A 25,598-nucleotide genomic window follows, 5' to 3' on the forward strand; every position below is an offset into this window, starting at 1 on the left:
TTTTTGTTAATAAAGTAGAATAACATTTATTTATTTCTTAAGTTTTATTATACATGCTGTATTCATGGAAAATCAAGAACTTTGAAGGAACTCAAATTAGATATAAATTATGTTCAGCTGAGCTGATTATGAGTCACGTTTAGCGTGAGAACAGTTAAGCTGAAGCTTTCTTCTCCTTGTAGGTTGCCATCATTTTCTTGATTTCAGCAATAGCTTTGCCTGGATTCAGCCCCTTGAAAAAAGAGAACAGAATCAATAGCAAATGATAGGTGAGATTGAATGGAAGAAGCCCATGACCTTGGGTGAAACTCCTCCCCCAGCTGGTACAGTGTCAAAGCAGAGTGAATGCAAATCAGGTCCTCTAAAACCCAGGGGCTTGGGTGAAGAGCTCCCTTCCATGTCTACTTTCAGACATTTAAAAACGGTCGGTTCTCTCTGGCAAGAGCCCTGTCTTGTTTTCTTCCTGCTGCTGTGGCTCACCGTAGCAGGCCAACAAGCCCAGGGCCGAGCGTCTCTTCCACTGACTACAGCTGGTGTCCAAATCAGCCAGGCATCCCTAACGGTGTCACACAGGAAGTACCACTCTCACTACGTCATCAGCAGAAATCAGCACACACAAGCTCTCAGAGGCGTGCGGAGGAAACTGGTTCCTCCCCACCTCCAACGCAAGTTTGCTCTTTGCCGGCTGCCTCTTCATGAGCACACGCCACTCCTGACACTTCAGTTCTGAGGCAGAGCTGAGGGCCGCGGGCCCCGCGTACCTTGGGACAGGTCCGTGTGCAGTTCATGATGGTGTGGCAGCGGTACAGAGAGAACGGGTCCTGCAGCTTGGCCAGGCGCTCCTCTGTGAACTCGTCTCTGGAGTCGATCATCCAGCGATAGGCCTGGGAAATGGGGACGGATGGGCTGAGCTGTCATGTTGACCGGCCAGAGCAGCCCTCTGGTGCACCCCAGCTCCGGGCGCACAGAAGAAAGGGGGTTCTCTCGGGTCCGCTGCCTTGTCTCCATACCCTTTAGTTCTGGCCGTCTTCCAAGGAAAGGCGCCCAACTCTCTTGATTAATGGCTCCCATGAACCTCTGAACTACACTGCACCTGGTGCTTCATTAAACACAATCAGGCGTCATCTTCTAATTATTTCAAGTTGCTCATTAGCTTCCTACCCAGATTATGAGTTAGTGGAGGCAGGGACTGTGTCATATGACTCTTTATCTGTCTTCCCGGCACCTACCCACTGTCTCTGAGTAAACTGATGACCTCACAGACGTGACTAGAGATAATATTTGCTCCACTTACTGAGCCTTTATATTAGTACACCCGTCCCAGAAGCCTGCGACCAGCCCGCTGAAAACTGACTAACCTCCTGACCACAGGGCCTGCTCTGGGAGCGTTACTGAGAGAACTTCCATGTCTCCCACCAACTCAGGCTCCTGGTTCAAGTGCCAGCTTTGAATGTACCTCATTATTCAATCTCGACCATGGCTGGAATCAATACTGCTCAATTGTCACACAACCACATCATTTCTCTTTTTGTGGGAAAATGACAAGTTGTTTCGAGTTGCTCAAGAGTCTGTGAAAAACACTGACCATAATCTACAATGTATAACTTTTCCGGGAACAAAGACAGTGACTTTCATAGAGTGAAAGGAAACGAAAAGCAATACTACTTTCTCTGCAATCCCTAAACGCAGTTCTCCCGATTTCCATCAGCCTGGAAACAATTTCCAACCTGACAGCTAGCTGGGTAGTCGCCCCTCAACAACACTTCTCTCTCCCCTGCTCGCACCTTCAAAATCCCTGTGAGAGGGAGATGGGGAGCCATGACAGAGGCAGTCTGGGGGAAGCAGGCAAGTGGATAGGTAAGAACCAGCTGCACAGGAAACACATTTTAAACATCTGCAAGGCATGGTTTGCCAACCAGCATGCCACCACCCCGGGCGTTACCCTCACCACACTGCAATGAAGGCCTTTTGCAGATGAAGCCCTAGATTTACTGAAAGCCAAGTGAAGACAACGCAACCGATTACCCTGTTTGTAATGAATGCCAATGAAGGAAGCCATCACCCCCTGAATGTCTGGTGTCCAACAACATATTGTCCTCTGGGATTCCTGGATGCTTGAGTTTAAACTTCTCTTAAAGCACTTACGGAGCAGCTTACCTGCATAAGAACCGCAGGCCCCAAGTATTTGTCTCCATTCCACCAGTAGCTGGGGCAGCTGGTGCTGCAGCAGGCACAAAGAATGCACTCATACAGGCCATCCTGGGTGGGGAGAAAAGAAAGGACCCGTCACATCCTTAGCTGACTAAATGTGATGTCTGGGGTCCGTGCATGAACGAAATGCCAACTGGCAGGTATGTTTTCTTGGTGAAATCCTAGCAGTAATTTGCCGAGATTTACCAGATTCATAAAAAAGACCTTAGAATTGAAAAAGAAACATTTGCTGGTGAAAGTGCAGCATTCTTAAGTCCAAGCACAATGTACTTATTCTTTAATCAATACCCCCGCCTATCTAAGACAAAAACAAAGGAAACAAAAAAGACCATGAAGAAACCTTACCACCTAGAACACAGTCAGAGAGAAACTCAAAGGCCCTGGGCGCTGAGGCACCTGGCAGTTGCACCAGCTTCGGCCTGGCCCAGCAGAGGAGACCTTACGCTTTCGATGGGAACATCAGCATCACCCTAATAACAGCCGACCTGCGTGGAACACCATGTGCTTTACGGACTGAACCTCATTTGGTTATCACAATAATCCTATGGGCGAGTACTATCAGGGTCCCATTTTACAGGTACGGAACTGATGCTCACAGAGGTTAGGTCACTTGCCCAGGGTCACACAGTGGCAAGTAGCACAGCTGCGATGGGACCCCAGGGGGTCTGACTCTGAAATCCCTGCTCCTTAACACCTGCAACTCTGACATTATCTGCCCAACCAGTTCTATCAAACTGGACTTCCAGATTTGGGGAACAACAGAAACTGATTAAAAGCAGCAAAACAGAAACTGATTAAAAGCAGCAAAACAGAAACTGATTAAAAGCAGCAAAACAGAAACTGATTAAAAGCAGCAAAACAGAAACTGATTAAAAGCAGCAAAACAGAAGGATGCGCTGACATCTGAAGAGGCAGCAGTTTTGGTGATGATTGTAACCATGAGTCTTCCACATAAGCTATGTACTACTGAGGCTGCTGCTAGGAGTGCAAACTGGGCCCATTGGTCTAGAAAGAGTAAGGGAAGAGGACTGCAGAGCCTTGACGATAGTTAGATTCTTTAGTTCACTTGTAGGAAAATCTGTAACAAGAAATTAATTAGAATTCTTTGGATGGAACTTGAAGGATAAAGATGCTTATCTAGCCTTACCTGTAACAGTCAAGAACGGGAAATAATCGCACTGTTCCACAGCAGTGGGAATGGTTGTTAGCTCATGCATAGGACCTACACCTGCAGTCGTAAGAAGCCAAGTGGAAGCTAACGCTTAGGAAGAATTTTCAAGAACACTCATGGAAAAATGCTCACAATAACATAATTGAGAAAAAGCGATACAAAAGCATCTTTCCATGTTGATCCTGGCTACATGAAGATGTAATATACAAAAGAAAAACAAAGGTAGTTGTCAACAGAAGTTATCTTTGGGTGGTAGAATCTTCGATTATTTAAAAATTCGTTCTCTGTATTTTCCAATTATCTACAATGAGCATTATGGCTTTTAAAACCATGAAAAAAGTTATGTTCAGCATATTAATTTAAGGAAGTGAAAAATACTAAACAAACAGATGTTTGGTATTTAAATAGGTACATTATGATTTCTGAGAAAAGAAAGCAGGCTCAGGGAACCCTTCATTCCCTAATACCGTATCAAGGAGATGCTTACTAGCTACGAGCTACCTGAGGAATGTGAGATGATGAGTTGGGCAGGAGTGGCCAGTTTCAACCTGGGCCCTGGGATGTGACAGGCTCCCTGGGAGTTAGAAATGGGGGGCAGAGCTATGTCCTGAGAACAAGAAACTCTTGAAAGAGGAGTCAGCTGCTCTCACAACATCATGTGTTGACCCTCATGATCTCCATATGAGCCAGGCATTCTTACAAGGACTCTCCTTTCTTAATGTTTTATGGGGAAGAAGAGAGGGCTAACTATTCCCCAGACCTAAAAGGCAGAATTCATTTATTCATTGACACAACTAATTACTGATGACATAACACGATCCAGAAAGGAGTAAGACACTGCCGCTCCCCGTACTCAATCTGCCCGTGGACTGGAATGTCCCTGCTCCCTTAGGAGACAGGCTGTGTTGGAGGCACGCATGAAGCCGTGACCGTCCCACAGAGCACTTCCTGGGCCTCGTGCAGTCCTGCTGTTGGGACCCATCTCCATTTGGTCCCCTTCCCGCTTCTTCTCCACAGGGACACTAAGAGTGTAAGGGGTGAGCGTGTAACCCAGAGACTTCTCAGAGGAGGTAAAAGGTGTACAAGAGAAGGTGACCAAACACTTGAGAAGAACTCCTTCACTTTCAAAGACTTCCTAGCCTGTACACAGGAGCTGCAACTCTAAGAGAGTGAGAAGCAGTCACCAGACGCGTGGTGTTAGGAAATATCATTTCGGTTCTAGTCCCAGATTTCCTGTTAACTATTTTAGCTCCCATCCATCTACAAAACAGGGCGGTGGCAGCAGGACCGTGAACGGCCAGTGGGTTTTATCTGCCCACAGCGTTAAAGAGCACCGCCGATTTAGCTGTCAACTTACACCGACGGGGCGATTCGCACACGGGTTTCCTTAGAAAAAGACAACCTGGTAGCCACTGCCCCAGGGCGTGGGCACTCCAGCTCCTTGGTCTACTCTGGGCCCTTCGTGTGTTCACACGACCCCCCGGCCCTCAGAGGATGGGTGTCTCACCCTTGGACAGATGCTTTTGAAGTTCCTTTCCAGAACACACTACATGGTCTGCATTACCTCATGCTGCTACCCCCCCCCCCCCACCTCTTCAACCCACACTTCCCCGCAAACATCTACGCAACAAAATCCCTCAAATCAAGACAATCAATGGGGGGTAATGACCAGTTTCTCCCGATCTTCTATGGACTGCAGATACTGCTGCTTGCCTTCCTGGGATTCATCCTTTTTCTTCAAATAAGGCTCAATGGATTTGTACTGAGCATAGAAGTTGCTCAAATCCTGAGGAAAAGAGAAAGAAAAGGGTCAGATTCCCCCTTCACCCCTCAGCTTTCTTCTCCGCCCTATTTCTTGGTATGTGCAGAGATTCTGAAAGGGGAAATGGTCACAGTGTTACGTGTGGGTAGGAAATCTCTGCTTCACCTCCTTGGGAAGCCTCCCAACCCCCTTTGCCCTTGAAGACACCCGGTCAGTGAAGGTGGTCAGGTACAGGGAGGAGGAAATTAAAGTAAAAGCGTAACAACTGTTGCTTTCCAAATTGGTATTTTCCACATGAATTCTCTGTAGTTATGGCCACATTCTTCATTTCTGGGATTGTTCCAACTCTGTAATTCTGTGCCATTATTCCCAGTCTTCACCAAATGAGCTGCTGGAGGATCTTCCAGGCGTGTTTATCTTCCAACATTCAAACTGCATAATTAAACTCAGGAGAAAAGCCTGCCCTACAGAATTGACAGCACTGCACGCACACACCTTTCCCCAGGCAAATGAAATAAGGGGGGAGGGAGATGCAGAAACTCACAGGAACAAGATCCTTTATCACATACATATGAGGCAGAGGGTAGATTTTGGACACTTTGTTGAGGTTGGTGTCAATCCTCCGGGTGCAAGCTAGAGTGTTGCCTCCATTGATGTTCATTGCACAGGAGCCACAGATACCTGCGGGAGGAAAGACATGTCACACTCCCTTAGCCACATTCACAGCCATCCAGCTTCACATTCTTTTTTCTGGATGGTTGTTTCTCTACCATCAGGAGCAGCGCTGACAGGCAATACATGTGGCAGAGGTACCTGCTGCCTTTTCTTCCTGCCTAGAATATAGATCTAACTGTTGTAGTTGCAAACACCATTTTGTGCCCCTGAGGCAACCTTGACGTTGGATGGCACTGGATGCTGCTGGCATCACGGAGTTCCCAACACACCAGTCCTACCTCCACCCTTCGTGTATTTTGAGAGAAAAATCAGCCTGTTTCTTTTATTTGTATTTTTTCAGTCACTGTTATCTGAACTCAAACTCTAACAGATACACCACCCAAAAGCAAATCAACACTGTTTTGGTCATCTTAGGGCTGAGGCCTGGGTACAGATTATCCAGAGGTAGCTCTTATTCTATTGTCTCCACAAAACAAGTAGCAAGTTGCCCTGGGGATATGAAACCCACAAAAGCTGCCTGAGGGCTGACTCTCCAAGGAGAAGAATGAACTAATGTGAAACCAAAGCAAAGCAAAGCAAAGCAAGCAAAAATAAGGTGCCCTGAAATGAGAATTTTCTTAGCCTGGACTCATTTCCTGCATGTGGAAATATCCTAGGTATTTCAGAGTTTAAAAATGACTATGCAATTTCAACCTCTGGTGCCACTTCTCTGAAGCTGGTGTTTGAAGGTCACCAGGCCAGAGGAATGTGGTTACTTGTGAAACTTGCATGGGGTTTTCACTTTTATAAGACTCTACCCTCTCCCTCTCCTGTAAATCTTAATAAGAGTACAAGAGAACACAAAGATCTGTCTTAAGCAAATACTCCCAAAGTTCCTCAAGAGATTGAATGTTATCAATATATTTATGTATGCTTGGTATTCAACCAGGGCAGTGAACTCTTATAAATGGTATACAATTAAAAAAATAAATTCAGTGAACCTTCTCTTAAAAAGACTCTCCTGGAAATTCTCTTAGTAAGGGAACAAAAAGGGGTGGCAGTTAATATCATTCTGCCTCATATATTTTAATCCAGATGGGCCCCACCTTATATTCTTGGCTCTGAAAGACTCTTATGGGGAAAGGTTACTAAAAAGCATCTATATTTCCTGTGTTGCCAGGATTTCTGTGGGGAAGTTGGGTGTTTAATTACAGCAGAATGTTCCCTGAACAGCAGGACTCAGCCAAACCATCATAATATCTGTCAGCATTTGCTACATTAAATCCAATCCTGTAAGATTAGCTGAATCAAAACAGATGTCTTAGGAAAAGGACTTTAAATGCTTGACATACACAGCAGAACGAAGAGAAAAAGCGATGGGCCGATATCTGTAGTGACTTCTCCTTTTATGGGAGGTTATTTTAGGAAGAAAAGTTCAACCCCCGTCCTTGGTCTTGGCCCAAGTACGCTGTTTTGGTTTTATCCCACGTTTTCCAAGCCCGACCAGACTGCACTGCTGAGTGCAGTTCTGGAATCTAACAACTCTGGCTGACTCCAACTCACCATCTTTGTGTCCTTTGAGAAGTCCCTCAGCCTCCCTGGGCCTCAGTTTCCTCATCTGTACACTGAGTGTAAATAATAACTGCACCTGTCTATTTCACGTAACGTGCACTGAATGGAGCCCAGCACACACACGTGCTCCACGGCCATCAGGGCCAGTCGCCTTCACAGCACCCGTGTAGTTTTTGCCACGTTTGAGTACCACTTGAATGATTATTTAGGGGTTTTCTTGAAATCAATCATTTTTACTGACATTCATATTAGAAAACCATTTATATCACTATTACACTATCAGTAATTATATTTTTCCTAGTATGTAAAATACATACATGGCTATTTTTTTTTTAACCCCCTACATCAGATGATTTATGTCGACGAAAAACATCCAGCCTAAGAGAAAGCTTATAAGAGTTTATTTGAGCCAAATTGATGACAATTGCCGGGAAGCAAAGTCTCAACAGACTGAGAAAATGCTCCATCAATGGCTATTAAAGTAAAAGATGTTGGTTCGCACACTGCCTGATATCTGCTCATGTGGCACCAGGACGACACTGGGAAACGCTGTTCCCATCCAGAACATTCCTACTGAGTACCTGCTCTCCGCACACATGATGCTGGGAGCTGGAGGTGGACACATATGCCTCCTGGTGGACAAATGTTAAGTGTGCAGAAGCACCAGCCAGCCCCTCTCCACCTGCCCCCTAATATATGAGCTCAGCAGTGCAGAGGTGGCCAGCTAGGCACCTGAGCTAGTGCTCGAGGGGAGCAGCAGCTCTCAGGGACCGCCAGATGCAGCAACCACGTGACAGAAAGCTCCGAAAGGGAAGTAAACTCAGACACTAGACCTCGTACCACAGTTCAAACGTCCGACAAGAAAAGGAAGTGCAGTGGACAGCAAGGTCACCCGGGAGAGCACTGCAGCTGCTCTCTAGGTATTTCTGTCAGTTTGGGCCAGCCCACACCTCTTTTGGAACCAGAATATAAGTGTCTGGAACCTGACAGGGAAGGAAACGCTTACCTTCTCTGCACGATCTTCGGAAGGTCAAGGTAGAATCCATTTCATTCTTAATCTTGATTAAAGCATCCAACACCATAGGACCACATCTAGCCAAAACCAAACACAACAACAGCAAGAAAATCCCAGTCGTATTTATGTGACGTTCCATCTCCCCACACTTTTAGCATAAAATGATAAGACATCGGCCTACGTTACAAGTTAGCTGCTCTTACCCATTTGGCCTTCTCAGGCCACATTCAGAATTTCGCCCATAGTTCTAATTTTGCACATTATTGCCGAGTTCTGTTTCGATGACCACACTGAACATACATTTCTAGGAAGTGGAAAGCTAAAGAAGCGTTTAGGTTAGGAAACAACTTCCATATACTGGCAGATTTTGTTTTTTCCTCTAAAGCTCCCTGCAAAGCTTTCCCAAATAGTTTATTTCAAATTTTAGGATCCAGACAGTAAGTAGCTTGAAATGTCTAGTTAATAATAATAATAATGCTTAACCATGACAGAAAATGGGGTACAGAGGATCAAACAAAGTGAATCAACCACAGTGCCCTAATCCGCAGCACCGGGTGTTCCACGCACGTGGGCGCAGTGACGTGACGGCAGGGCAGCAGCCCTGGGCGCGGCACCTAGAGTGCAGGCCCGGCATCGAGAGCCTGGTCTGCATCCTGACCTGGATGCTCACTAGGTTACAGGCAAATCACTTCATCCGTTTCCCACGTATAAAGCACGCCTATGTCTCACAGGACTGTCGCAGGTGAGAGGACATCGGGACATGAACTAGTTGGAGGAGGGTCTGCCCCCTATGTTTAAACTATGATTGTCCTCATGCAGAGGCCGTGACTCTATGGCAATGGCTTATTCTCTCTGAGCCTCAGTTTCTTTATCTGTAAAATGGAGTTAATATTTGTACCACAGGATTATTATGAAGATTACATGAAAACATGTGATTTTCATTGTACCCGGCACACAGATCCGTGCTCAACAGATCTATTTCCTGGTTGCCGCTCCCATCCCTCAGTATTTTTCTATGCATGGGATTTTTTAAAAAATGACCCCTCCACAAATATCCTTTAGTGTTCTCTGTATTTCTTCCCCCCCCAGCTTTATAGAGGTAAAATCTACAAATAACATCGTGTACATTTAAGGTGTATGACATGATAATCTGATACATGCACACACTGTGAAATGATCACCACAATAAGGTTACTGTGTTTGCATTATCTGCATTTCTATCAGCAAAATGCAAACACCCTTTGCTCTGTACCTTTGCTAACACTGGGAAACGGGACCTTTAAAAACCTCTGTGATTCTGAGAATGGAGAAATGTTATTATCGTTAGCGTCTTAATTTGACATCTTTGAATACTACAGTGGTTGAGTATTTGTCATAAATTCATTAATTTTTCTTCACTCACCACTTACTTATTGCAAGTCTTCTTCATGTTAGGTTCCGTTCTAGGTGCTGGAGATACACCAGAGAACAACACAGATGAAAGTTCCTCCCCGCAGAGAGCGTTCATTCTAGTGGACTAATTTTATAGACTCAGTCTGTCCATGTTCTTTATCAGTTTACTGAGGTCCTGGGAATTTTTTTAAAAAGATCTGGGCCTATTATCTTGTAATACACCCAATACTTCACTTCTGACACTCTGGTCAGCAAATATGTGGGTGTTTTCCCCATACTAAGCCATTCTGCACACCAGCTGGGTGTCCCACAATGTAACTCAATTCTGATGCTATCTACCCGGAGGTAGCATCAGATGCCAGAGGTTAAGGACTGTCCCACAAGACTACCCAGCTCTCCCCTCAGATGCCAACTACAAGTCCAGGTTGTCACCTGTGCTTCTGACCAACTGGCGATAAATGGGAGGTTCTCACGGCCCCTCCTTGGGCTTGGTTATTTGCTACAGTGGCTCACAGAATTCAGAAAAACAGTTTGCGTACTAGACTCCTGGTTAATTATAAAAGGATGCAACTCAGGAGCAGCCACCTGGAAGAGATGCACAGGGCCAAGTATGCAGGATGGGGAGCAGAGCTGCCATGCCCTCTCCGGGCAGGCCATCCTCCTAGCACCTCCGTGAATTTACTGACCCAAGCTCTGTGAACCCCACACTTCAGGGATTTTTTTCCGGAGGCTTCATCACATAAGCACAATTGATGACATCATTGGCCATTGGTAAGTGATTCAACCTCTAGCCTCTCACTCTTCCCAGGATATCAGGGGTAACAGGGTTGCTTCCTCTAGCAACCAGTCCCCATTCCGTGGTTCTGGAGGGGCTCTCTGAAAATCACCTCATTAACATCAACTCTGGTGTGGGTGAGAGGGGCTTGTTATGAGTAACAAAAGATACCCATTTCACCTCCTTTATTATTTATCTGGAGCTATTTCAGGAACTGGGAACAAAACTAAAATGTTATTTATAACAAAAGATGACCCTATAGGTCTTATCCCCTTTGGCCACCTGGAGATCCTTACAAGTGAAGATGGTGGAGGAAGAGTAGTTTCAAAGAGATGTGATGTGAAGGACTCCACCTGCTGCTGCTGCTCTGAAGATGGGAACTCCCAGCCTAGGGACACGGCGGCTCTAAAAGCTGGGAATGGCCCTCGGCTCATAGCTAACAAAAAAATAAGCACCTGGGTCTTACAGCCACGAGGAACTGAGTTCTGCCAACAGCCCGAAGAACAGAAAAGGGATCTCCCTTGGTCTCCAGAAAGGAACGCAGCCTGCTGACATCTTGATTTTAGTCTGAAGAGACCTTTACTAGATTTACAACCGACAGAACTATAAGAGAATAAATATATCTGCGTTGTTTTAAGCCACTAAGTTTGTGGTTATTTGTTATGATATAAATATAAAACTAAAACATAGGTACAGATAGTTTTTAATATTTTAACTACATCCCTATTTTGCCTTATCACGATTTCATCCATGTTTACGGTGTTTATCATTATTATAGAATACATACGTCCAGATACACAAAAATTAACACAAAAGCATTCAGCTATTTACACTGATGATGTGTTAAATGACTTCAAATGTTATGCATAAAGCTAACTCTACCATTATTCCTAGAAATTTGTCATACTTTGATTTAGGGGAATAAAAGATATTTTACAAAAATTTTTTTTTTTTTGGTATTATCTCGCTGAATCAGGTACCTACCTCATTCTTGTTTTAAAAAGAGATGATAAATTCCAGAGTTACTGGATGAGTGTTTTTAAATCTTCCAACGATGTGGAAAGCATGCCCCTGAATCAGACGAGGCGCTCACCTTTACTTATCAAATATCTTTCACAGAGATACTCACTTATTCAAATCAATCTCATAAGTTTGCATATGAGGTTTATCTCCAGTCTTGTCTGGGTCCCATCGGTAGATGGCAAATTTCTTGATTCGGGGAGCTGCGGCTGCAGCTGTCTGGGCCCCTCGGCAGGCCTGAAATTTACAAAGTTCACAAGAAGAAAAAAAATTATTTAAAATGCAAGCTAAATCCTTCTATTTAACCGCAATACTGGCTACAAATCGACATATTACTGACACACGGTCTTCTTGAGAAAGGCAGTCATCCAATATCCAAGAAACAAATATGAAGCATCTAACATATTCCAGACATGGTGCTGGGGCTGGTGAAATGACACTTAATAAAACAGACAAAGCCTTCACCCTCATAGAATCTACTCTGTACTGAGCCAAGAGAGGAATGAAATATTTACAGCAAAGTGTAGAGGGAAGAATACAGCAGGTGCTCTAGGAGAATACAGCAGAATTATACTAATGCAAGAAATCAGGGCAGCCCCATAAATGGTATTTAAGTTGAACGTGATGAATAGAGATTAAGGAAAAGGAGAAGAGGTATTTAACCTGAGGGAACACGTGTAGAGGCCTAGCTGGGGGAGAGCACAGAGCCTCTGAAGAGCTGAGAAACCCAGTATGAGGCAGAGTGACAGGGGAAAGGATGGAGTAGCAGATGTAGGGAAATCAGGAAAGACGTCTAAGTTTTGATTTTATCCTAAGAGCAATGAGAGGCTAACAAAAATTTTTTATCAGGTGGGTGACATAATCGTTTTTATTTTTGAGAAGAATTATCACTGGTTACAAAGGGAGAATTGTCAGATGACATCTGGGGAAACCAATTAGAAAGCTATTGCAGTTGCCAAAATGAGATGCTGGTGTTTTCAGATTAGTTGTCATAGTCGGTCAGTTTGGACTGCTGTAACAAAACATGGAAGACTGGGTGGCTTAAGCGACATTTATTTCTCATAGTTCTGGAGGCTACGAAGTTCAAGGAGTTGGCAGATTTCATGTCTGGTAAGGATTCTCTTCTTGGTTTGTCCACAGCCAACTTCTTGCCGTATCCTCACGTGGCGGAGAGAGCGATCCCATGTCTCTTTTCTTTATAAGGGCATTAACTCCATCATAAGAGCCCCACCCTCACGACCTAATCTAACCCTGATTCTCTTTCAGAGGCCCCATCATACTGGGGATTAGGACATACACCTGGGAACTTGGGGGGAACATGTTCAGTCCATAGCACTACCCCAGGAAAGCAGATAAACAATATTGCACCTTAAAACAAAATAAATAACAAACAGCTGAGTCCTGCTCTCTGTGATGATTCTATTACACCTCCTGGTCACTTACAGTCTCTGTCAGTGGGTTTCACAGTGAGCCAAGGAATCCTGGGGTGCCATCTCAGGGGCTGCCGTGAGTCAGGTCAAGAGGGTGGGGCTCTGACTCCCCTCCCTCCTTCAACCAGGACAGCTTACACCAAGAAAGAACATATTTGCAAAAAGGGTGCTGTTGCTCAAAGTTTTATATTTAAATTCATATTCATTTTTAAAACCACTATTTATTATTGCCAGGTACTGTATTAAATACTTTGTATGAATGACTGCACTGAAGCTGCATTTTAAAGAGGAAAAAAAAAGGCTCAGAGATACAGTGACGGGCCCATGATTCCAGAGCTGATGAGTGGAGCCAGAACTGGAATCCAGGTCTGTCTGTCTGGCTCCATAACCCATGTTCCTAAACATGGCATTGTCCCACTTAGTTGTGGACATTCTCAGTCTCTTCTTGGTGCTAAACTCCTTGAGGGCATATTTATTCGGCAGAGTTGCCCAGAGAAACAGAACCAACAGTGTGTACATATACATGAATAACTATGTGCACACACATATGAAAAGGACATTTATAATAAGGAATTGGTTCATGTGATTATGGAGGAGAACGAGCCCCAGGATCTCACTTGGCAAGCAGGGCACCAAGACGAGCCATCGACGTCCAAGCCTGAAGGTCTGTGCACAGGAGAGCCGATGACGCAGGTCCAGTCCAAAGACCAGGAGGCTCAAGGCCCAGGAAGAGCTGATGTTTCAGAGTCCAGAGGCAGGATAAAAACTGACGTCCCAGTTTGAAAGCAGTCAGGCAGGAGGAATTCCCTCTTATTTGGAGGAGGGCCAGCCTTTTCTTCTAGTCTGCCCTTCACCTGACTGGGTAAGGCTCACCCAGTTAGGGAGAGCAATCTGTTTACTAATGTAATCTGTTTACTAATGTAAATGTTAAACTCATCCAAAACACTCTCACAGAAACACCCAGAATAACGTCTGACCGACTATCTGGGTGCCCCATGGCCGCATGACACATGAAATGAACCATCAGTGTGCAACAGCTTATATTTTACATCTCCCAGTAATACCTGATCCAGGCCTTTCCATACAGCAGTTCCCCATGGTTAGGAAAGATCGAAGCAAAAAGCACAAACACTGAGCATTTAAACTAGAAATGTGATTTATTTTAAGTCTACCTCACAAGGCTGAACAATGCAACCCATATCAAGCCATTAACAAATACAACAAAAACACGCCTGCATGTGGCATGTACTTAGAATGCTAAGTCAACAGCTAAGCCGTTCCCATTTGCTAGTCCTTGCAGCCCTTTTCCATTTAGGCAGAGCAAACACGGCAGAGACCAAGCGACGTCCTGCTGAGCTTCTATCAATACTATGGTGATCGGGAGGGGAGGATCCTGTCAGTCCGAATAGCAATTATAAGGTGAGCACTCAATTTGTATATAGAAAAATTCAGACTATATTCCAGGCTAGCTAATTCTCTTGTAAACTGTTAAAGAGAGTAAAAACTCTGAAGGTTAACTGAGTAATTGCAAGAAATGCAATGGTGTTTGTCACTTGTTGGCAAAATCACCCCAAATTAAGTGAAGCAGAAAATATATCAGCTCTCAGTATGAAAGAAAATATATGAAGAACATGAAAGCTAAGGTGAAGATGAAAACTGTAGTCTACTTTATCACCAAGGTGGCTGAGATCATTAATAAAAGGAAAGTCGTTTTACAAACGAACATTTTCCACTATGAACTCCATTTTGTAAAATGACAGGGACATTTGGCTATCGCCACCTTGTGGTATTTAAGAGGAAGTGTAGGAGGTGAAAAGATTCATGAAGGTATTAGCTCCAGGATCATTTTACTTGCTTAGTGCCCCCCCCCCCCAATCTTTTTTGTTTTTGTTTTGGTGAGATTTAATTCATTACAATAAAATTCACCAATTTTAAGTGTATACAGTCACGCACCACTTAATAATGATGGGGTACGTTCTGAGAAATGCATCATTAGGTGATTTCATCGTCGTGCGAACACTGCAAAGTGCACATCAACAACATAAATGGTCCAGCCCACTGCACACCTGCTGGATGGTCCCGTCTACTGCACACCTAGGCTGTGTGGTCCAGTCTACTGCACACCTAGGCTACAAACCGGTACAGCGTGTCACTGTACTGAATACTGCAGGCGACTGTAACACAATGGTATTTGTTTATCTAAACATGTCTAAGGATAGAAAAGGTACAGTACAAAAGACAGAAAATGGTTCACCTGTGTAAGGCACGCAGGATGAACGGAGCCTGCAGGACTGGAAGTGCTCTGGGGGTGGTCAGTGAGCGAGTGGGGAGTGACCGTGACGGCCGCGGACTTCACTGTACACCATGTAAGGCTTTATAAACTCTGCCCACCCCCCCCACCTCCTTCCAACAGGGTCAGAAGTAGAACATCGAAGCTGTCAGCGCTGCTCCAGGAACAGGGCTGTGGGCTGGCTGATTGGAAATATCGAGGAGAAAGTGGCTGGGTGAGGCGTCCATCACCTAACAGTGACTGTCAGGAGGGAGTGAAAGGTGGCCTGAGGATCAGTAGCAATAAGAAATCAAGATGGAAAGAAAGGAACACAGGGATGGATGGTCATGCAGTGTGGTTTGGGCTGTCGCGTGCTGGAGCAGCGGTCAGAGTAAGGAACTTTGTGGTGCATTCATGAAAAAGAGGGTGTTTAACACGGAGAGGGTATAGAACTGAGGACTCAGTATTAGACTTGGGTCATTTGTTTTTGGTTCGGTTGACCCTCTTTAGCATAAAAGACTCTCACTGCCACTGAATTGTGGAAGAAATAAAACTCAGCTGTGCTTTACACCAGGACAACCTGCAAATATTTCCAAAGTCAGGGACAGGCTGGCTGCACACGACCACCGAGCTCTCACTAAAGTGGCCGCGGCACTTCATACGTGTTAAGGGAGCTCCTGTGGACCTGCGTCCTTGTGCAGGATCTTCGGTCCTCGACAAAGAATTTACAGCAGTGTGTTCTGAAGACCGTCAAGCTAGATCTGGGGGGGCGGTGGCACCCTCTGAATACACAGTGCTGGGGGACAGTGCTGAAACGGGTCCATGGCTGGCTGACTGGGATGTCATCTGTGCACTCAGAACTGAGGTGCTGTGAGTGACAGGGAATCTACTGCCACCCCCACAAGATACTGCTCCCGTCAGAGAAAACAAATTCCTCCTGAACCACACATCCTTCCATTTCACACGGGAAATTCAGCTGCATTATAATCTTATGGGATCACCATTGTATATGCAGTCCGTTGTTGACCAAAACATTATGTGGTACATGACTAATTTGGTGAGGTTTAGTAAGTGGTGTAACTACTATCACAATCATGAGAGAACATTTCCATCCAGAAAGTTCTCTAGTGCTCCTTTATAAAAAGTGCCCTCTCCTTACCCTTTGCAACTGATCTGCTTTCTATCACTAGATTTATGCAAAATTTATAGAATTTCAGATAAATGCAATCAGTGTATCTTGCATCTAGTTTCTGTCATGCAACACAATACTTCTGAGATTCATTCATGTTGTTGCGTACATCTGCAGTAGCTTTTTTAAATTAAAATTTTCATTTTGAAGTATTTGTAGACTCACATGACTTTATAAGAAATAATGCTGAGATCCCACCTACTCAGTTTTCCCCCTGGTAACATTGTACAGAACTACAGCACGATATCCCCACCAGAATCCTAATGGTGATAAAGTGGCAGCACAGTCCCATCACCACAAAGGTCCCGAGTGTTGCTACAGCCGTGCCCACAGCCCTCGGGCCTCCCTCGCCTACTGCTTCACCCCTAGCAATCACTACTCTGTGTCCATTTCTATAATTTTGTCATTTCAAGAGTGTTATATAAATGCAATCGTCTAGTATGGAAGCTTTTGGGATTGGCTTTTTTCCATTCGGCACAACGCTCTGGAGACCCAGCCAGGCCGCTGTGTACCTCCATACTTGTTTCTTTTTACTCCTGAGTAGTAGCCCATAGTATGACGGACCACAGTTTGCTTAGCCATTCACCCACTGAAGGACATCTTGGAAGTTTCCAGTTTTTGTCTATTATGAATAAAACTGTAAGGAACATTTGTGGGCAGGTTTCTGTGTGAATATATCTCTGGAACAAACGCCCAGAGTATAACTGCTGAGCTGTTTGGTAGTTACATGTTTAGTTTTTTGAGAAACTGGCAAACTGTTTCCCAGAGTACGTGGCGCGGAGAGAGGGATAAATGCCTTTTTAAAAATATATACACTTCAAATTTTTTTTTTTTTAACCAAAACATTAGTAAGACTTGGACTTTAAACAGAATTGGATTCTGGGCTGTCAGCTATGACTTCATGGTTCTAAAGCCCGATTAAATAGTATTGTCAGCGGGCGATAGGCGTCTGGCTCCGTCAAGTTCAGGCTCACTCTCACAGGCCTGTCAAAGACGACCATGGTTACCTGCAATCGGTCCTCACTTTAACACCTCTTTCTAATACTTAAAAGTGTGCTTCATATCCACTCTACAAAGATACCAAGGTCTAGACCAGACCATGCAGAGCTTCCTAACGGGGTTAGGTTTATTTAGAAATCATTTAAAAAGTCTTATACGAATGACGTGAGACAAAAGCGGTGCAAGGCTGCACAACGGCAGAGTATCATAAGGCAATAAAACCCAACATAAGTTTTGGGGTCCCCAAATTAGTACCACTAATTTAAAAACACACAATTTATCTAAATTCCTTTTGAGTTAAACACATATTTTATACAACACTTGGTGGGGTAAGGGGGAGCTAACAGGAACGAGAAGATATGTGAATCCAAGCGACCAGAGGAGATTGTGGGTCTAAAAGTGACGGAGCTTTGCTCATCTCGAGGGCTGCACTAAAGTTAATCCACAGGATTATGGGAGCTGTGATTAAAAAAAATAAAAAAAAAAAAATAATAATATCCTGGGCCGGCCCGGTGGCTCAGGCGGTTAGAGCTCCGTGCTCCTAACTCCGAAGGCTGCCGGTTCAATTCCCACATGGGCCAGTGGGCTCTCAACCACGAGGTTGCCAGTTCAATCCCTCGAGTCCCGCAAGGGATGGTGGGCTCTGCCCCCCTGCAACTAAGATTGAACACGGCACCTTGAGCTGAGCTGCCTCCCAGATGGCTCAGTTGTTGGTTGGAGTGCAGGCTCTCAACCACAAGGTTGCCAGTTCAATTACTCGACTCCCGCAAGGGATGGTGGGCAGCGCCCCCTGCAACTAAAATTGAACACGGCACCTTGAGCTGAGCTGCCACTGAGCTCCCGGATGGCTCAGTTGGTTGGAGCACGTCCTCTCAACCACAAGGTTGCCGGTTCGACTCCCGCAAGGGATGGTGGGCTGTGCCCCCTGCAACTAGAAACGGCAACTGGACCTGGAGCTGAGCTGCGCTCTCCACAACTAAGACTGGAAGGACAACAAGTTGACTTGGAGAAAAGTCCTGGAAGTGCACACTGTTCCCCAATAAAAATCCTGTTCCCCTTCTCCAATAAAATCTTTAAAAAAAAAATCCTCCAACAATAGAAATCTACAAATTTGTCACGTAGGTGTTCATAGTAGAAGCAATAACAATAGCTTTTGTTCACTGAGCCCTTATCATGTGTCAGACACTGTACTAAGTTATCTCTAATCTTTACAACATCTCTGCAAGGACATTCTTATTATTCTCTAAGATCATGTAATGAAGAGCCAGGCTTCAAACACAGGTCATTTGACTCCAAAGCCCAACCTTTAGCCACTATACCGTAAGTGGTGAAAATGCAAATCCAAATAGAAAAGTACAAGAAAAGAATTCCTTTTCCTAAACAGATCTGAGGAATAATAGGAGTTGTTACTCTAGTCACACACTCAGCAAGATTTTAGGTGGCAGTTGTCCCCAACATACTCATTCACTTACTTGTTTAATAAATAATTATGGAGTGGCTACTATGTCCCAGGGACTGTTCGAGGCTTTGGGGATGCAGGACAGAACAGACATACACCCCCACCCTCGTGGAGCTTACACAGAGACACACACAAATAAAATCTATAGTATGTCAGGTGGGGAGAAAAGTGCAATAGAAAAGAGGGAAAAAAAGAAGGGGGGTGAGGATCCTGGCTATAATTCTACAATTCTCAGTGGGGTGTCCAGGGAAGACGTCACTGAAAAGGTGACAGCAGAACAAAGACTTGATGGAGGTGACTATGCAAGCCATACATACACCCAGGGGAAGAGCAAATCAGGCAGAGGGGACACTGAGCACCAAGATCTTGAGACGGGAATGTGTGTGAGGGGCAGCAAGGCAGCAGAGGAGTTGAGAATGGGGTACGAGGGACGGGAATAGGACAGGAAATCAGGAAGTCAGGGGAGAGCCAGGTCGCGTAGCCTTGTAAGGATTTTTGCTTTTACCCTGAGAAAGATGGGAAACTACTGGAAGGTTCTGAGCAAAAGAGTGAAAAAGCCAGACAAGTTTTGAAAGGCTCACTTTCGCTTCTGTTTTGAAAATGAACTGTAGAGATGTAAAGATGAAAACAGGAGCCAGGTAAGAAGTAACTGCATGTGACAACATGGGTGGACCTACAGGGTATGATGCCAAGTGAAGTAAGTCAGACGGAGAAAGACAAATACCGTATGACCTCACTTGTATGTGGAATCTAAAGAACAAAATAAACGAACAAACAAAACAGAAACAAACTCAATAGATACAGAGAACAAACTGCGAGTTGCCAGATGGGACGGTGGTTGGGGACCCGGGTGAAAAAGGTGAGGGAATTAAGAACTACAAATTGGTAGTTACAAACTAGTCACAGGGATGTAAAGTACAGCACAGAGAACACAGTCAATAATATTATAAAAACTATGTACAGTGTCAGATGGATACTAGACTTTTCGGGCAATCACTTCATAAATTATGTAAGTGTCTAACTACTACACTGTACACCTGAAACTAATATAAAATAACACTGAATGTGAACTGTAATTAAAAGAAAATAGTCCAGGGATATATAGTACAGCATAGGGAACAGAGTTAATAATATTCTAACAACTATGTCCAGTGCCAGATGTGTAATAGACTTATTGGGGTTATTACTTTGTGAGGTACATAAATGTCTAATCACTATGCTGTCTTTGTATACCTGAAGCTAGTAACTCCCCCAAATCAAAAAAAGAGAAGTAACTGCAATAATCAGCTAAGAGAGGATGATGGCTAGAACTAGGGTGGTAGCTATAGAAATGGGGAGAAGTGGTTAGTTTTTGAACACGTTCTGAGAAGGAACTGACAGGATTTGCTCAGACTGAATGTGAGAGTGAGGCAAAGAGCAAACATGACATCCAAGTTTTTGGCCCAAGCCACGAACTGAGATGGAAGTTGGTGTGTGTGGTGGGGGAGTGTCAGGATTTTGGTTTGGGGCATACTTGTCAATATGATGTATTATTAGGCATCTATGTGGAGGTTTTGAGAATGTAACTGGGTAGCCATCTAAATCAGGACATCGTGGGTCAGGGCTGGGCTGGGGACAAACCTTTAGGAGTTATCAACATATACAGGGAAATGGTATCTAAAACCCAAGGAGTTTATATAAAAAGGAGGACTAAGAACTGAGCCCCAATGTTTACAATTTGGACTAATGAGGAGAAATCAGTAAAAGGACACAGCCAGTGTGTGAGGAGAAAAATCTGGAGATTGGGCTGTCCTGGAAGTCAGGTGAAAAAAGTGTTTTGCGGAAGAAGTGAACCACTGACAAATGCTTCAGAGAGAGAAGTATCGTGAGACTTGAGAAATGACCACTGGATTTAACAAAGTCAAGGTCACTGGCGACCTTGAAATGAGCAATTTCAGGGAGGAGGCGAGGGTGAAAAGCCTGACTGTAATAGGTTTTGAGAGAAAATGTTAACTGAGCCCCATTCTAAACACTGGTCCTCCTTTTTATATAAACTCCTTGGGTTTTTGACATCTCACGTGAAGTTTTTCTATAAAGATGAGAAATGGGGTGATAGATGGATATGGCTTTTTTTTTTTTTTAAAGATGGGAGAAATTACAGCACGCTTGTGTGCTGCTGGGGCTGGTCTGATAGAGGACAAACTGATAATGCAGAGGAGAGGGAAGAATTACTAGAAAGCTATTTTTAAATAGTGATGGGATGTAGAGTATGAGTGTAGGGTTAGCCAAAGGAGTGCTGTCCATTCTCCAGCAACAGGAAGAAAAGGAGAGTATGTGGGCAAAAGCAGGGAGTTGGGCAAAATTTTGAGTTTTTTCCCCCCTTTGTTGCCTGTCCAGCACTTTACTACAAAACCACGATGGAGGAGGTCCTTGAAAAGAACTTCTACCTCAGTCTACAAAAATAATGAGTATTCAAGGCTGAGTGTACCTTTCTAGGAAATCTTGGATAAGATTCACTTCATAGTTTATAATTTAAGGAAAGAAGCAAGATAATCAACAACTGGACTGAACTAAACCGAGGAAGAGGTGGGAGAATTCTGGATCATGCTGAAGGCTGCTTGTTATTCCTTTAGGAAAGCTTCCTTAAGGAGCAGGCTTGGAGCTAGAAAACCAGATACACATTTGGAGGTAGGAGAGAAAGGTGTGGAAATGCAGAGGAGGAAGGCAAAGAGGTCTGTATGAACCTGAGTCAAGCAGAAGGTACAGGCTTATTTCTGAAATGTGAGTGGCACTGGTTCAAATCCAAGCTTTACCACTTACTAGCTGTGTGTACTTTGGCAAATTACTTAACCTCTCTGATTCTATGTCCTCTTTTGTAAAGGGGTAGGGTATATTAAAATCTACTTCGTAAGATTAACTGGAGGGTTAAGCTGCTAGCATAGCCCAGAAAATAATTTCTGCTTTTCCATGTTGGCAACATTCTCAGTTCTTGTATTATTCTGATTGGCAGATAGTCAGCTGAAGCCCTGCCAGTGCTAGGAGCAATGAAATATACAACTGAAAGTACTACTTGCCCTAAAGGAGTTCATAGTCTACATGAATAAGGCAACACAAACAACAGTTAATACAATTATATATTGACAGGCAAAGCTGTGGTTCAGTGGTGCAGACTAACACATAAAAAGAATTCAGAAGAGAAATCCTACTGTGTCCTAGAGTCCTAGGAACCTACATACTACCCATAGGTAATACACCAAGCTCACTGTTGACTTTTTTGGGGGTGGCTTTTGTGGGTATGAATGCTCATTCCTATAAAGGCGGTGAGGGAGGGACTCTTATTTGTCTGCTCTCAGGAGGCCCTCCAATGGCCTCCCCTGGAATCACAACACTGACCTTTGAAACTAACTAGCTTTCTCCACAGTTCATTCTTGGAAGAGGGAGCTGAACTTTAGAATTCCCTCTCACTGGTGGGGCTCTCACAATTTAATGCTCAGAAGACACCAGCTTGAGGCTCTGGTAGGCAGTGCTCTTCCCCTATTTCCCCTTTTCATAAAGACTGTAAAATGACTTGTCCAAGTTCATATACAGCATATTGGAAAGAGGTAGCATTAGACAACAGGCCATGTGCCCTGTGTTATGCTGCCAGAGCAGGTACTTCAAATGACAGATATTCTCATGTGAGTGCAAAAGTCAAGAGGAACTAATACTTCTTGTACACCTATCACGTGCCCAGATCTGTGCTAGGAGTTTTTCACGTACTATGTTAAAAAAACTGGGTTTAAGTCCTAGATCTACCAGTTCATGGCCGTGATATTTTGAGCAAGTAAACAATTTCTGAGGCCTCAGTTTTCAAATCTCTAAAAAGGAGGTAAAAATTTCTAGGAGTCCACCTTACTGGAGTTGTTGAGGAGCCCAGATAAGTAAACAGACTTGAAAGGGATTTGTAAATTCTCAGTCCCTTATGTATGCAATGGCGGTTTCCCTTCCCTTTCTAAATATTCCCATTCAGAATGCATATGAGAAGTGTGTCGTTTCCTGAAAATACAAGAGGTGTGGGGATACCTATCACTGCACACTGAATAATAAAAATAAGAGCTATACCGAACTCTGTACCTATGTGATCCATGTCCAAACTCTGTGAGGTCGGTATTATTACACGTCCTTTACTGACAGGAGAGGATGACACTGATTTAACTCTTTTGCTGTGTTGATTTCAAGTTTTTCCCCCCAAAATGTGTCAGAAATCCACAAAAAAAACAAAAAGATGATATTCTGACTATTTTATGCATTTACTAATAACAATTTGAGCTGCTTTATATATAAATGACATTTTTATGTATAAAAATTTCCTATTATTATTCATTCTTGAAAAATACAAAAATATAGAAAAATGTACATCTGCGTTTCTAAACTTCCTTTCTGGAAGTTTCCATCCGCAGTCAGCAGATGGAAATATTCATTTGTATATATGTGACCGTAGTGGCCAAAGGATTAAGAAGCCCAGTCTATCCCGCGGCCCCCAACTAGGGAAAGGGTCCAGATCCTTCAGGGGACTGAACGGATTTTCCTCCATTTCTCCACTCCCCTGCCCTGTCCCCAACAATTCACCGGCCCTTTCCTTACCAATCCCAGTCCAATCCCTCTTTCCCGAGCCCTCAATCTTGCACCCGGGATGAGTAACCTCGCGTCCCAGTTCCTATCCCTCACTCTCCTGCAGGTCTGTCTTTTCCAGAGGCGACAGTTAGGTGACAGAAAAAGGGCTCGGATCCCATGTTCCGACTCGAGTTCTGCTTCCACCTGTCACTCACGTGCCGCGTGACCTTGGGCAATTCAAGTCCCCTCTCCGAACTTTTTCTTTTCCTTTTATTTCTAAACGTCGTCTTCGCCCTCACCAACTCACAGGCGCAGAAGGAAAACGACAGGGATGCTACAGGCCAAACGGAGCACTGCGCAGCGGGTAGCGGTCCTCTCCCTCCCTGAGGCCTTGACCTGTACTCCCTCAGCCTCCTCCACGGCCCTCTCGGCCTCAGGCCGTCTCCGTGACCTTCATGCCTGCCCTCTCTCTGCGACCCCGGAGCTCACCTGCAGGCAGGCTCCGCCAAGGGCTGTGGCCGGGAACCGTCGCCTCAAGGAGACTCCGACCACCGCCGCCATTTTGGCTCCTGGAGTCCAGCCCCACCCCTTAACCCCGAGGTCGCCCTCCGCCGCCGTCCCGCCGAGCACCGCGGCGCGGAGCCGGCGTCCACCCAGAATCTGCTAGCCGCGCAGGAGCCACCGAGTGACAAGAGGCTTCCGGTTTCCCGGGTGGGAGGAGGGAAGGCAGATAAAGTGCGCCCAGTTGCGGAGGACCGGCGCATGCTCAGTTGGCCTCCCGTGTTTCTAAGGTGACCTTCCCAAAAGGAGGCGGAGTCAGAGAGGGAGGGTGTAAGAAGGGGTGGGGCTAAGATCATGAGGGGCGGAGCCATCCGATCCGAGTCTAGTCCCGATTTTAACCCCTTTCTTCTTGAAAATGTAACAGTCGTATCACTCAGCTCTGTCGCTTAGTGGCTTTAGCCAGACATTTGTCAGACACCGCGGTTTGCCTGTGACTCCGGGTTTCAGCACTGAGAGTCCCGAGTCCCGTGTCCAGAGGAACAGCTCATTCCCGGGCGAATGGGGAGGCTTGGTGCATGAATGGAGGAGGATTTCAAAGATGACAGGCAAAGGTGGAATTCACTTATTCATCCACTTATTCAATTCATTCAAAAATACGTATGGAGCACTGCTATGTGCCAGGTGCTAGGGTGCTACAGTGAGTGACTAAACCAGGCTCAGACATTGCCTTCACTGAATGTCCTCTCTCATACGCAAGTAACGGGACAATTATACAATACACTAAACTCCATAAAGCAGGGGTGTGAACAGAACCCAACCCTTGGTCGCCTAATTAGCCACTTAGCGTCAGAAACCATTTCTTGGATGCCTACTGTATGCCAAACGTTATGATTCATGTCTTGCTTAATCCCCACAACAGTCTTCTAAGAGAGTTTTGAGTGTTGCTTTTTTTTCAGTCTTCACTTTGGTCATCTCACTTGCTTTTTCTAGATGCTTTCATGGGTCATCTCAGAGCCTGTCTCACTCCGGGGGCTTGATTACCTTGGGAATGGTGTGGCCTCAGTCCTCCAAGTCACTTGGTCTCTTAAGTCACCTCAGGCGTTTATGTAGGTAGTTACTTTGCAGGTACTAGTGTTTCTCAGGAATGATATTTTTCCTTCTCTGCCCACTTGTTTTTGATGTACCAAGGGCACCTTTTTATATTCTTTGGTTTCTACATTGATAGCTCATTTAAATGATACTGGAGAAATTGGTCAAACAAATTGGTCGGATAGGGCTAAGTTTCTGGAGTCTTGGGCTGGAACCTGGCTACATTGCCATGTGGCCTCATGAAGAAGGTGTGTAGTGAGGCCAAGAGAAACAGCCTAGTCCCCTGGGTCTAACCTTGAATCTTCCCCTCAAGGCTGATGAACTCAGGCAAGTCCGTCTCCATCTCTGGCCTATAGTTTCCTTGACATCAGGATGATGGGCCAGCTGATTTAAGATTCTGTGATTCCCATGGCTGCTTTGGGGGGCTGCCTGGGGGTTGACTGTTGACAGGGCTGAGGTCACCTTGACTTTTCACTGGGGCTGACCCAGCACTGGAATCCGCCTCTGCCCCAAGGGGC

The 25,598-nt window shown here is 44.8% G+C and overlaps 1 protein-coding gene across 1 annotated transcript; it reads right to left on the reverse strand.

Annotated features, from left to right (window-relative positions):
* SDHB (succinate dehydrogenase complex iron sulfur subunit B) lies at window positions 1-24,277 on the reverse strand. Its single transcript, XM_088790227.1, has 8 exons — window positions 23,980-24,277; window positions 11,682-11,809; window positions 8,377-8,462; window positions 5,689-5,825; window positions 5,052-5,168; window positions 2,158-2,259; window positions 762-884; window positions 1-232 (listed from the first exon to the last, which is right to left on the reverse strand). The coding sequence occupies exons 1-8, from the start codon at window positions 24,049-24,051 to the stop codon at window positions 155-157; spliced, it is 843 nt and encodes a 280-aa protein (XP_088646353.1). The 5' UTR covers window positions 24,052-24,277; the 3' UTR covers window positions 1-154.
* Window positions 24,278-25,598: the final 1,321 nt, after the last annotated feature.

The sequence above is a fragment of the Rhinolophus sinicus genome, chromosome 14 (genome assembly GCF_057876585.1).
Source record: "Rhinolophus sinicus isolate RSI-liver-muscle chromosome 14, RSI-T2T, whole genome shotgun sequence".
Lineage (NCBI taxonomy): Eukaryota > Metazoa > Chordata > Mammalia > Chiroptera > Rhinolophidae > Rhinolophus > Rhinolophus sinicus.